Consider the following 13,617-nt stretch of genomic DNA (forward strand, 5'->3'; position numbering starts at 1 on the left):
TCGCTGGATGCCCAGATAAATATTTGACAAACAGCTATTTGCAATTCTGCGAGGGACAGGGTTCTACATGCCAAACTGATCTTTCTAAGAATAAAGAACAAAATCTGAGGGAAGAGTCGCAGTAAGATTGAGAGAGGAAAACCGCTGACAAAAAAGAAAGAGACAGAAACACGGAATAGGATGCGACACAGAATGCGGAGGACATTACAAAAATATAGGCTGGCGGCAGGTGAGATAACAGACAAGGTGAAAATGCTGAGAAATGATGGAGATTCCTGGAGGATGAAAGAAGAGAAAGTTGAAATATCAAGAAACAAGAACAAACATAGTAAGTAGACAGCTGAGGAGCAAAACATGAAAAGGGTAGAGCCAAGAGAGTAGCAGAAGATAGAGAGCTCCAGAGATAGAAAATAACATAAGAATATAGATATTGACAGATACTATACAGTAGTCACAAGGCTGCCCTAGTTACCCAACACAGTAGAAACCCACCATTTTCCACTCTTGGGGTGTTAAGAACCCCGACTTGGACGACGATGCAATTAATTAATTCTGTTCTCAGGCAAGTGAGTCACTGGTCCACTCTCTAAGCCGGAAAGTCTAAGGTGCCTCTCAAGTTACTGCGTTCCCTTCCAAATTTTGATAAAAACACCTTTCAAATGACCAGGCAAAGATAAATGATTAGCCTGGGAATTTTCTGTTAGCACCTCGGTGGAAGTCATGCCAGCTCTCTGAACCACAACCACCCATAGATGATCAGAATAGTAGTCACCAGCAGTGGTACCCCTATAACCAGGTTTTTATGTGACATCTATTCAGTTCCATTGTTCAACTGTGCCCCCTCTCTTGACAACTCTGAAACAGTTTATTCTGTTTGCAGTACTAACCGAACATTAACTTTAGGTACTATAGTTGGTGATGTACCTCCCCAAACCAGGCCCTACTGCAACAGGTATCTCGGGATAGAGACCCCTGTCCCTACTCACAACAGAATATAAAATATTGAGCAAAGTACTCTTGTGCCGGTTACTTCCCTACCTGCATAGGTTAATCCACCCCGACCAATGCGGCTTTGTACCAGCGCGAAGCACCCCTCTCAATATCCGGAGACTATATTATGTCATAACATCAACGCCACCGGACAATCATAACGCGGGATGCATAACACTTGACTTGAAACAGCCTTTCAACACCCTTAGGTGGGAATAGATTATTCAGGTACTTGAAAAATTTGGGGTAAACCCAGATTATTTGAAACGGATTAAGATATTGTACTCATCCCCCACTGCGAGGGCTCGCACCGGGATACACATCTCGCGTGAATATCCAATTGGCAGGGGCACCCGCCAGGGCTGTCCGTTGTCCCCCTTACTATTTGTGCTGGCCCTAGTGCTGTTGGCCCTTAAACTAAGGCTGCTGGCAGTGCAGAAGGGTATAAAACTGGGAAAAGCCACTCCGCCTATGCAGATGACATCATAATGCACGCCAATGACCTGACCGAAGAACTAACACCGTTGCCGGACATCTTTACTGACTTTGCACAACTCTCAGGACTGAGAATAAATCTTACACCTTTTTCTCCCACCACTGGATACGTCCAGAAGCGATCCAATTTGGGCAACACTCCCTAACAGTCGCCACTCACACGTTTAAATATTTGGGCATACAAATTTATAGAACCGCTTCGGATATTATAGAAGGTTATCTCAATAAGGCTATCCAGGCATTTTGGTCACAGGTAACATTCTGGGCCTTACTACCGCTCTCTGTGATGGGCAGGGTGGCGATCTCAAAAATGGAGGTCCTACCCCGCCTGCTATACTACTTTACCAACTTGCCAGTGGTGATCCCGACTCCCACACTCAAATCGCTGGACACGACATTGTCTTGATATGGGGCAAGGGCCTCCGCAGGGTGGGGCTAGCTAAGGTACTATTAGATTAGGACAAAGGTGGCCTGGGTGCACCAGATTTACGCGCCTACTGCTACGCAGGCCAACTGTAATGGCTGTCATACTGGCTGGCAGGGTGTAATCTGCACAAAATAGATTACACAACAGCTGCAATTGACAGAGGGGAGCTACACATATTATTGCTACTGCGTGCCACTTTAACCCCCAGCCTCTCCTTCGCACTGCGCTCATGTTTGGAAAAAATCCCTTCAATACGTGCGCCGCTGCCCTCCATACTCTGACAATACGCCGCTCCTGGGCATCCCTGCACCAACTGGCCTACTCACCAAGCGGAGACTTCTTGCCTGGTCTGAGAGTGGTGTCACTACAGTTGGCGCCCTGTTTAATGAGGGCACCCTCATGGACCATGGGAAATTTACCAGACACAACGGGGTCTCCGACATGCTGTGATTGTTCAATATGTTAAAAAAACATTGGGCCCGCACAGGGAAGCACCTGCGCAACACAAGTTGGTCCATATGACCTACCTAATGAGAGAAGGACGACACCTCACTAAATGGCTGTACAGAGGCATCAAAACACATACTGGCACCCCTCTGACGGACATGCGTAATAAAAGGTCAACGGATCTTGACAAAGAGCTGTCAGACAAGGAATGGTGCATGATTTTAGAATACCCCAAAAAAATCCCTTGGAACTCAAAATTTAAGTTAATCCAATACATGGTAGTACATAGGGCATATCTCACCCCACTCCGACTACAACGCATGTTCCCAATCACGCAACACCGCTGTCCCAGGTGCAAACTAGAGGAGGTAGACTTGCTTCACATGCTATGGCTTTGCCCAGTGTTATATATAAACAACGAAAGAGAAAGGGTAATATAGAATACTCTCATACCCCATAGGTTAAATATGACCAAACAACAAGAGAGCAACTTGATAAGGAAGAGAACTCCCAAAACAAATTAATGAGACCCGGGGAGGAGAAGTTAATAAGAAACAGGTATGTTGGTATCCACCACCAAAAAGGTCAAAGCAAAAGAAAAAACAAGAAAAGAAAAGAAAAGTTGTGGAGGGGGAAGGCGGAAGTATATAGCCCAAAGTGCTTGTATTGAGTGAAAAAAGGGGGACGGACCCTCAGGCACCTACTCGAGGTAGGTAGCCAGTTGTCTTCATCGGGTTCCTGTTTATTAGTAAGTGATTGATAATCAAGAAACAAGTGCAAGTTAAAATGAGTATTGACTACTCCCCAAATAAATTCTTTTTAATAAGGGGGTAGCTCTAACCCAATTAAAAACAAAGTGAGAAAACGGGCATATATGGGATCGTGTAAATTTGGATCCTATGTCCTACAAAGGTCGACATGTTTCAGCTATAGAGCCCCAGTATGGCTCAGCATTCCTCAGGACCAACAAAAAGTCTTACCTTGGTGGTGGTGCACCCTAAGGCACCAAACCAAAACCAGGTAGATGGAAAGAGAATTACAAACTTGTAATAGCTGCACGCAGACGTTCAGGTGCATACACTCAATTATGAGCGTCCTAGATCTGTAAGGAAATTTAAAAACCGAACAATATTCATAATATAAGCATACCATCACTCATAAAAAATTAAATTTAAGCACCATTTTTTATAGACCCCTACTCCACAACATGCAAGAAAATGTAAAAAGCAAATTCTAGAAAGTGGTTAAACCCAACTTGGTGCTACCCAGAGATTGCAATGATCACCATTAGCACTATTTCCACTCTCAACACTTATTCCTTTTCTATAAGTCGAGAAATTCAAACTAAGTGCCCTCTAATCAAGTTTGACGGCACCTTGGATCAAGGTTATCCATAATGACTGGTTCACTTTCCGAACCTATCATACAATTTAGATTGATTTAAAAACAAATAACGAGTTTCCTTTGTGTGAGTGAATTCAAGGTTAAAACTACTAATTCAATGATTAATGTAATATTTATAGTTTCTGCAATTCTTGAGTTTGATGAAAAAGATCTTATACACAGAAGCAATATTTTAAGCTTACTTACACAATGGGTCAATGTATCAAGCCTCAAACGGCCATGACAGAACAAATCGTCATGTCAAGGTCTATAGAAACTATAAGACAGTCCATGTCGAAAATGCTATTTCGACATGGACTGTCTTATAGTAGTCTTTGGTCTGTTGTACGATAGCGACTTAATTTGGAAGTATTCAAAGACATTTACACCAACGGGATTTTCCCTGTGTTCACTCGTCAGGGCGGGTTTGTGAATGGGATAAAGTTTTGGATTATAATTGTAACAGTTTTTTTATATAAAAAAACAGCACTTTGCTTACTAGCTGTGGGTATACCTTTAAGTACACGGAGTCTGGGGCGAGGCACGTGATCGCTATCCAATCAAAGTTGGCCCAGGTGACTAATGTAGTCCGTTCACGACCTTTAAACCTCCCATTTCCAGCTTCTCTCGGTGTTCCGGGCCACGGAAGAGACAGCGTTAGGTTTGCTGTGGGGAGCCGTCAGCAGAAATGCAAGTGCTGTTAGTTACATCGTGTCCAAGGGGGGCTTGGGGGGGGGCAGCCGACCGCAGGGAGGTCCCCACCCCCGGGCTGATTGGGAGGGGCCAGTGGGGGGGGGGTTGTGCCAGAGCGCCAGCCTTGGGCTGGTTTTGGGCTGGTTTTGGGCTCCCTCGGTTCCTACTGAGGGAGCCCAGCTATATATCCCCTTGGCTCCGCCTCCCGGCCACCATTTTAGGTTGAATGACCTGGTGGCCGGGAGCTCATAGTTTAATTGAAAATTTTGAAATTTTCGTGTGGTGTTTTACATTCCGACTTTGTCATGTCTGGCGAGGATTATCGTGTTTTGGAGGCGATCCGCCTCTTGAGCGAAGCGGGACGCCTGGACTTGGTTCTGGGGGATGTGACTGGGCCGTCGCGTCCTCGGCGACAGGCCTCGGCTCGGGTTGCTGCAGTGGTCGCGGCTTGCGCGTCGCCAAAGAAATCCCGCCGGGAAGGGGTAAGTGACAGGGGCCGCCAGCGTGCTAGAAAGGCGGCCCCTGGAAGTGTGGCGCATGTGGATTTTGTGGCGGCTGTTCGGCGGGAGGCGGGTTTAGAGGAGGGTGAGGCTTCGGCTCCGCCGCTTCCAGTGGGGCCGCCGCAACGTTCGCTTTCGGTCCCCGCTGCCAGGGGCAAGCGGGCCGTCAAGCGGGGAGGCAGAAAGCGTTCCGCTTCTGTCTCCGTCGGTCAGGCCGAGGAATTGGTGGATGCGGTGACGGCGGTTGGCGCGCATGCGCATTTTGAAGCGAGTGCGCAGCGCGCCAATGTTGAAGATATTTTACCGTCGGCAGTACCGACTGCTGTAGCTTTGGAACGCTCGGTTTTGGGGGCAATTGGTACTAGTCGGGAGGCGGATTTGCCTGTGGCTGGCAGGGGGCTTGGGAGTGACAGAGTGTATACGCCAGCTCGGGTTTCTGGGCCGCTTTTGCCTGAAGGTGTTGAGACTCAGCCTGGACAGTTAAGGGCAGGGGAGGTTTTTGTACCTTATAGTCCCCTGTTGTTTTCCCCCCCTGTATCTGATCGTGGGGAGGTTTATTCAGTGCTCAGTGGTTCTGTGGGGGAGGGGGAATGGGCGCAGGTTGAGAGGAGGGAGAAGGCTGTGTTGCAAGGTCAGGAGACTGGTGTTGGTATGTTGTCTAGCACTGCTGTTGTTTCTGAGTCGAGTGGGGGGTTTATGGATCCTGCGGGGGGAATTGGGGTTTGTCCTTCTGTTCATGGCAGTGGTGATAGGCAGGTGGGTGCTAGGTCTTGGGAGGGTTTGGATGTTTTTCCTTCATGGGCAGAGGGAGTTCGTGATGCAAGCAGGGTTGAGCCCCTCCAGGGGACTGATATGCGGAGTGGTTTTGGGGGCACTTTGAGTTTTCCAGGGTTACCTGTCAGGGGCAGATCGCTTGGGAGGATGGAACAGCCCCGCTCTGATGTTCAGCAGAAGGGGCAGGGTGGACGGGCGTTGGGGTCTGCGTCTAAGATTGTGCAGGAGTTGTTGGACTGGAGTAGTGGTGATGAGGACGTGGATCCTTCCCCTCCTCGTGGGGGGCTGTCGGTTCTCTCAAGGAAGTCTGTTTCTCGGGAGGTTGGTCCGGTGCAGTTTCAGGATTCTAGTTTTTGTATGGCTAGTGGTTTTGGCAGTTTTGGCCGTTCTGGTAGTAAGGGTCCCGGCACATCAGTTCAGCCTTTTTCATTGCAGGTCGGAGAGCGTCGTGGAGAGGCTGACTTGGTAGGGTGGAGTGCGGCCCGCTTGCACCGAGGAGAAGGGAGGGTGGAGCCTGGCGCGGCATACCCCGTACCGGCGAGGGACCCCGGCGCGGTCAACGTAAGCAGGTCAGGCGCGACCTCGTTGGCCCCAACGTCCTCCTCTCTGGATCTCGGCGCGGTCAGCAGAAGCAGGTCGGGCGCGTCCTCGCTGGCCCCAACTTCTCTTTCTACAGGTATAGGTGGGGTTGGCAGAAGCGGACCAGGCGCGTCCTCGCTGGCCCCATTGTCAGGTTCTTTGGATGTCGGCGGGGTTGGCAGAAGCAGGACCGGCGCGTCTTCGCTGGCCCCCAGTGTTTCTTCTCATCAACGAAGGGATTCATCGTTGGTTAAACTGTCTAAAACTGGTCAAAGTCTGGGGGAGTACAGGCGGGTTCAGTCGGCTCCCCCGTCTGAGGTGTCCGTAAGGGCTGGTAAGGCCCAGGTTGGTTTCAGAAGTCCGTCAAAAGTGGTGGCCCCTCCTAGGTTGGAGGAATCTTTGGTTTTGGATTACGATGAGGAGAGCCCTGAGGAGGGCGAGATACGTGCTGAGGGTGCAAGGGGGGGGCTTTTTCACGCTTCTGATGATGTTTTGCAGGCACCGGTGGTGGTGCGTCCGAGAACTACAGTCTCCAGACCAACCCGGGAGAGCGGCCCCGCGGTGAGGGTTCCTCGGTCAGGCGACGATGTTGGACAGATGACATGGAGAGAGAGGCCGGCCCAACTGCCCTTATTGAATCCAGGTGAGCTTGCTGGCACACGGGACAAGCCGTTGATGGTTTCTGTTGGTACGGGGGGGGATCCTTCTGCAGAGGGTGTGGATCTTAAACTCCACAAGGGTCGTTATGTTAAGGATCAGGGGGTGGGCACGGGTGACGGGGGTGCGGGTTCTAAGGTGGATTCCGGGACTGTTACGGAGCCCGTGGAGGTAGGTAAGGATCCACCACAAAGCAAGGAGCTTAAAATAAAGAAATTGCCTTACATGGGCGTCACAAAACCGTTGGGCGCTCATTTAATGCTGTCCACTAAGGAGAGGATTTGGAAAGGGGAGTACGTGGAATTATTGAAGCTCTTACATAGGGAAGTTAGGTCTAAGGAGGGGTCTAAGGAGGAGGAGTACGAGTTGGCCAAGCGCCCTAAGGTTCCTCTGAATATCGAAAATTGGACTGCGGCATTTCTTATATATGCTAGCGTGTACTGTGAGAAATTCCCGGAGCGCTGTGTGGCCCTGTTTAAGTATATGGACGTGATTAGAAAGGCACAGATTACTGGTAGTGGTTATGCCTGGTCTCAGTACGATGAGGAATTCCGGGCTCGGATGGCTTGGGATCCTGAGGCGAAATGGGGGGAGTTAGATAATGACCTGTGGCAACACACTATGGGGGCATCAGCGGGTGGTAATACTGTTTTCACAGCTAGTGGTTATCCATTACCTTCACGGCCCTTTCAGGGTAAGCCCACTCGGGGAGGGGTGGGTGCAGCTGCGTCAGTTCAACCTGCCGATGGGACCTGTTGGGATTTTAACAGAGGATATTGCCCGAGAGAGTACTGCAAATTTCGACACGAATGCTCCCAATGTGGTAGAACGCACCCACTGTCCAAGTGTTGGGGGCCTCGGGGTACAAGGGGCAGGCAGTGGTCACATCAGTCAGCCAATGCCCCTGCTCCTGCGCAGCAGCCTCAACCTAACAGGGGGGGGAAAAACACTTCTGGGACTGGGCCCAAGGGCTCATACGCCAGTTAATCCTTTTCACTTGGCTGTGGCTCTGAAGGGTTATGGGAATGTTGAGGCTGCTAAGTTGTTGTTGAGTGGTTTTCAGGAGGGTTTTCGTCTTGGTTACACCGGGCCGCGGTTGCGGAGGTGGTCAAAGAATCTTTTGTCAGCAAGTGAACATCCGGAGGTGGTACAAGCCAAATTGGATAAGGAATTGCATGAGGGAAGGATGGCGGGTCCTTTTGATGACTGGCCCTTGGAAAATCTTATTGTCTCCCCAATTGGTGTGGTTCCTAAAAAAGAGCCTGGGCAGTTTCGTTTGATACAGCATTTGTCATGGCCGGAGGGCTCATCAGTTAACGATTTCATTGATGGTGAGGCCGCTTCTGTGTCTTATTCTTCAGTGGATGTGGCCATGGCATTGGTTGTATCTGCCGGCACTGGTGCGGCAATGGCAAAGTGTGACATCAAATCTGCATTTCGTTTATTGCCTGTACATCCTGAGGATTGGGATCTCTTGGGGATTCAATTTCAAGGCAAGTGGTATGTTGATAAGGCTCTTCCAATGGGTTGTTCCATGTCCTGTGCGCTATTTGAGACCTTTAGCACATTTCTCCAATGGTTTTTCACGGACACGTCAGGACACCAGCTTGTGACCCATTACCTAGATGATTTCTTTTTTGTAGGCGCTCCCAACTCCTCGGCATGCCGGAATGCCTTGCGTACATTTCAAACTCTGATGGAATTTTTAGGTGTGCCCTTGGCACCCGAAAAGACAATGGGCCCCTGCGCGACCATGTCCTTTTTGGGGATTGAAATTGACTCTAACATGATGGAGGCACGCTTACCGGTGGATAAAAAAGCAAAAATGTTGGACCTCTTACATGTGATGTTGAACAAGGCAAAGGTGACAGTGAGGGAAATTCAGGTACTGCTAGGCCATCTTAATTTTGCTTGTAGGGTGGTCAGGGCGGGTCGAACTTTTTGCAGGCGTTTGGGTAGAGCTCTGTCGGGTCAGTTTTTACCTCACCATCATGTCCGCTTGTCTGCAGGTGTCAAGGAAGATCTGCGGATGTGGGTAGCCTTTTTACACTCTTTCAATGGCATTCCTTTGTACAGAGAAGAGAATTGGATTTGGGACGTCCAGGTTTTTTCAGATGCTGCAGGCAGTGATGGTTTCGGTCTTTACTGGCAGGGCAGATGGTGTGCTGAACAGTGGCCTGCTGCGTGGAAGAACGGAGGCAGGAGTATTGCCTTCCTTGAGCTTTTCCCGGTGGTGGTGGCGTTGACTCTGTGGGGTCAGGAGTTGGCACACAAAAAAGTGCTGTTTCGCATTGATAACAAGGCTGTAGTGGACGTTATCAATCGGCAGTCGGCCAGGGATGCTCACATCTTGAAGCTTTTGCGAGTCTTTGTGTTGGGGTGCTTGACGTATGACATCAGTTTTAAGGCCTTACACATTCCTGGAGTGGACAATGACATTGCGGATGCTTTGTCTCGTTCACAGTGGGAGAGATTCCATGGGCTAGCCTCGGATGCGGACAGGACGCCGACCCGCATGCCAGAACATCTGTGGACTGTAGGCGAGACAGGGTTTTGCAGTTGGTGGTAGGTTCGCTCGCACTTTCCACTAGGACAGCGTATGAATTGGCATGGAAGGAGTTTTTGGACTCTGGGGCCGACTGGCGTGCTCCGGGCTGGAGACGATCTGAAGATGTGGTACAGTTCATTCTTCGCTTGATAGACAGGGGCCTGACACGTGTGACGATTGCTGGAAAATTGGCTGGTATTGCGTTCATGGGCAAATTACTGTGGGGCTATTCTCCTTCGGCTGGGGAGGTGGGTAAGCGCATGCTGGAGGGCTGGTCTAGGGAGAGGGGTAGGGAACGTTTGGTTCGCCGACCTTTGTCTTGGCAGACGTTAGCCCGAGTTTTGCAGGTTTTGTCCTCAGTTTGTTTGAATGAGTTTGAGGTTTGTCTGTTTTCTACTCTTATGGTTTGGATGTTTTTTGGGGCTTTCAGGGTTTCTGAGTTGCTGGGGTCGAAAGTTGCTCTTGGGGTGGGGTGGGAGAATGTTCGATTTTTGGAGACGGGGTTGCACGTCTGGTTGGCTCGGTCAAAAACCGATCAACACAGCAAAGGGAGGGGCATTTGGCTGGAAGCTTCTTCCCCTTCTGAGACGTGTCCTTTTAGGTGGGCCAGGCGTTTGAGGGACTGTTCGGGGGCCGCCTTGGAGGGCCTTGTTTTCCGACATAGGGATGGTTCCAGGGTGACGGAGTACCAACTGCGCATGGTTTTGCGTAAAGCGCTGCGATTCTTGGGGTTGGATGAGACACAGTATGGTACGCATTCCTTCAGGATTGGAGCAGCAACAGAAGCTCATAACAGGGGTTGGTCGCAGCAGGACATTATGTCTTTAGGGCGTTGGTCCTCCAACTGTTTTAGGCGCTATGTGCGGACTGATCCTGTTGTGGCGCCTGCGGTTGATAATTTTTCTTGAATTTGATGCTGCTTTTCTTTTTCAGGTTCAGTGGCCGGCCCCCGTTCTACTGTCATGACGATCTGGATAGTGGGACATTCCTTCATTAGGCGCGCGGAAGATCAAGCTATAAGAAGCTACTTTGGTTCCACTCTTGGTTTTAATTCTCGCCTTTTTAATGTTGTGTGGAAGGGGAAGGGAGGTATGATTTGGAGGGAGCTTATCCCAGCCTTGAATTCTTGGTTGGTGGGAGGTGTTTGTCCTGACGTGTTGCTCTTGCACCTTGGGGAGAATGACCTTTGTGGAGTGAAGGGAGTGGTTTTATTGCGAGCAATGAAGAGGGATCTTTCTCTTATTCGTCAGCAATGGGCAGGTTGCCATGTTTTGTGGACAGAATTGGTCCCTAGAAGAACCTGGAGGGGTGCGATCAAGCCTAGGGCGGTTGATAAGGCGCGACGGAAGTTGAATCTGGAGGTTTCCCGTTTTTGTAGGGATTTAGGTTTTGGGCGGGTGTCCCATAAGGACATCCGGTATGACAATGTGGAATTCTTTCGCGGCGATGGTGTTCACTTATCTCGTATAGGCATGGATTTATATCTATTGGAATTGCGAGAGGTGCTCTCCAGGTGTTTGAAGATTCAAAATTTCTTGGGTTGAGGTTCTGGTTCGTGGTTGGTTGGTCTTGGGGGGCAGAAAGAGAGGAGGGTAATTCCTTTCCCCCTCTTTTCTGGGTGGCGGAATTTGGGCGTTCTTGGTCAGCTGGGACATGAAGGTTGTTGGGTTTTGATAAAGTTGGGCTATGGCTGTAAAGTTTAAATAGTTGTTTCGTGGGGTGGTTACAAGGTTTTGGGCAATGTACGTTGTTGGTGGGTAAATTTTGCAATGTGATGTTTGGCGGTGGGTTGGGATGATATGTAAATGATTATCAGGTTTTGGTATTGTTTGAATTGTAATTATGTTGTGCTGGGTGGGGGCGGGGTTTGTGACGCGTTAGGGGCGGGCCTGACGTTTGGGGTTGTAAGGTAACATCTTATTTAGTGAGGACTAGTTTTGTTAGGCGGTTGCCAGGTTTGTATTGTTGTAAATATGCACCTGTTTCAATAAAAGCGGCCTTTTGCACACTCTCAATTTGGTTTGGTGTCTGCTCACCCCCCCTCACCCCTCCCTCCCAAGGGGGGCTTGGGGGGGGGCAGCCGACCGCAGGGAGGTCCCCACCCCCGGGCTGATTGGGAGGGGCCAGTGGGGGGGGGGTTGTGCCAGAGCGCCAGCCTTGGGCTGGTTTTGGGCTGGTTTTGGGCTCCCTCGGTTCCTACTGAGGGAGCCCAGCTATATATCCCCTTGGCTCCGCCTCCCGGCCACCATTTTAGGTTGAATGACCTGGTGGCCGGGAGCTCATAGTTTAATTGAAAATTTTCCCTCCCTCCCCCCCCTTTTTATCGGTTAGCTCTCTAATTCTTTCAGGTTTTTATTTATTTCTCCATTTGCGTTATTTATTTATTTATATTCAAAATTTTGGGTTCTTTTGTCGGAACAGGTGGATATGGGGTAACTCAGAATGTTGTTCATTGTCGCTTGGAACAGGTGCCGTGCGGAATTTGGGCGTTCTTGGTCAGCTGGGACATGAAGGTTGTTGGGTTTTGATAAAGTTGGGCTATGGCTGTAAAGTTTAAATAGTTGTTTCGTGGGGTGGTTACAAGGTTTTGGGCAATGTACGTTGTTGGTGGGTAAATTTTGCAATGTGATGTTTGGCGGTGGGTTGGGATGATATGTAAATGATTATCAGGTTTTGGTATTGTTTGAATTGTAATTATGTTGTGCTGGGTGGGGGCGGGGTTTGTGACGCGTTAGGGGCGGGCCTGACGTTTGGGGTTGTAAGGTAACATCTTATTTAGTGAGGACTAGTTTTGTTAGGCGGTTGCCAGGTTTGTATTGTTGTAAATATGCACCTGTTTCAATAAAAGCGGCCTTTTGCACACTCTCAATTTGGTTTGGTGTCTGCTCACCCCCCCTCACCCCTCCCTCCCAATAACCCTGACATTTAGGACATCGCATTTTTAACCCCAAGAATAGGCTGCGCTGATTCGTACGAACCATGAATACTTAATTAGAAAATGTTCGAAGATAGGTAGTAATTTGAATGACGAGTGCTATTATTGTTTCTTCCACATAGACGCTGGCGTGAAGATTTCCAATCTGCCGCGCGCCTATGAAGCCCAACGCTTTGCTTCTCCATGTAAGTTAGTCATCAAGTATAACATCGCGTCGTTAGGCTACGTGGTTTCAAAAGAATTTCATGTTTATGTTTACCAACTGAACTCGAACGTTGTGCAAATTCGCCAGCACTGTGAACATTCTTAGGTAGTTTGAGCATTTTGCATTCCTTTGGGCGGCCAGCATTGCAAATGTGAAGTTCAGTATAACGCTGTTGTAACGTGAAGCTTGGCCAAAATTAATAATGTTGCTGAAACGTTTTCCTTTTCTTTCTATAGACCTTGACATGACGATTTGTTCTGTCATGGCCGTTTGAGGCTTGATACATTGACCCATTGTGTAAGTAAGCTTAAAATATTGCTTCTGTATATAAGATCTTTTTCATCATACTCAAAAATTGCAGAAACTATAAATATTACATTAATCATTGAATTAGTAGTTTTAACCTTGAATTCACTCACACAAAGGAAACTCGTTATTTGTTTTTAAATCAATCTAAATTGTATGATAGGTTCGGAAAGTGAACCAGTCATTATGGATAACCTTGATCCAAGGTGCCGTCAAACTTGATTAGAGGGCACTTAGTTTGAATTTCTCGACTTATAGAAAAGGAATAAGTGTTGAGAGCGGAAATAGTGCTAATGGGGATCATTGCAATCTCTGGGTGGCACCAAGTTGGGTTTAACCACTTTCTAGAATTTGCTTTTTACATTTTCTTGCATGTTGTGGAGTAAGGGTCTATAAAAAATGGTGCTTAAATTAATTTTTTTTATGAGTGATGGTATGCTTATATTATGAATATTGTTCTGTTTTTAAATTTCCTTACAGATCTAGGACGCTCATAATTGAGTGTATGCACCTGAACGTCTGCGTGCAGCTATTACAAGTTTGTAATTCTCTTTCCATCTACCTCGTTTTGGTTTGGTGCCTTAGGGTGCACCACCACCAAGGTAAGACTTTTTGTTGGTCCTGAGGAATGCTGAGCCATACTGGGGCTCTATAGCTGAAACATGTCGACCTTTGTAG

At 48.6% G+C, this 13,617-nt stretch overlaps 2 protein-coding genes across 3 annotated transcripts in view; one reads left to right on the top strand and one right to left on the bottom strand.

The window, feature by feature from the left end:
• The window catches only part of TUBGCP4 (tubulin gamma complex component 4), a 378,854-nt gene that overhangs the window by 158,845 nt on the left and 206,392 nt on the right, over positions 1–13,617 (bottom strand). The window lies entirely within an intron of this gene.
• Positions 193–11,037, top strand: LOC147733611 (uncharacterized). The gene is made up of 3 exons (XM_086959046.1): positions 193–328; positions 6,386–6,931; positions 10,427–11,037. Exons 1-3 carry the CDS (start codon positions 193–195, stop codon positions 11,035–11,037), a joined length of 1,293 nt encoding a protein of 430 aa, XP_086815172.1.

The sequence above is a fragment of the Lissotriton vulgaris genome, chromosome 2_1 (genome assembly GCF_964263255.1).
Source record: "Lissotriton vulgaris chromosome 2_1, aLisVul1.2, whole genome shotgun sequence".
Classification (NCBI taxonomy): Eukaryota; Metazoa; Chordata; class Amphibia; order Caudata; family Salamandridae; genus Lissotriton; species Lissotriton vulgaris.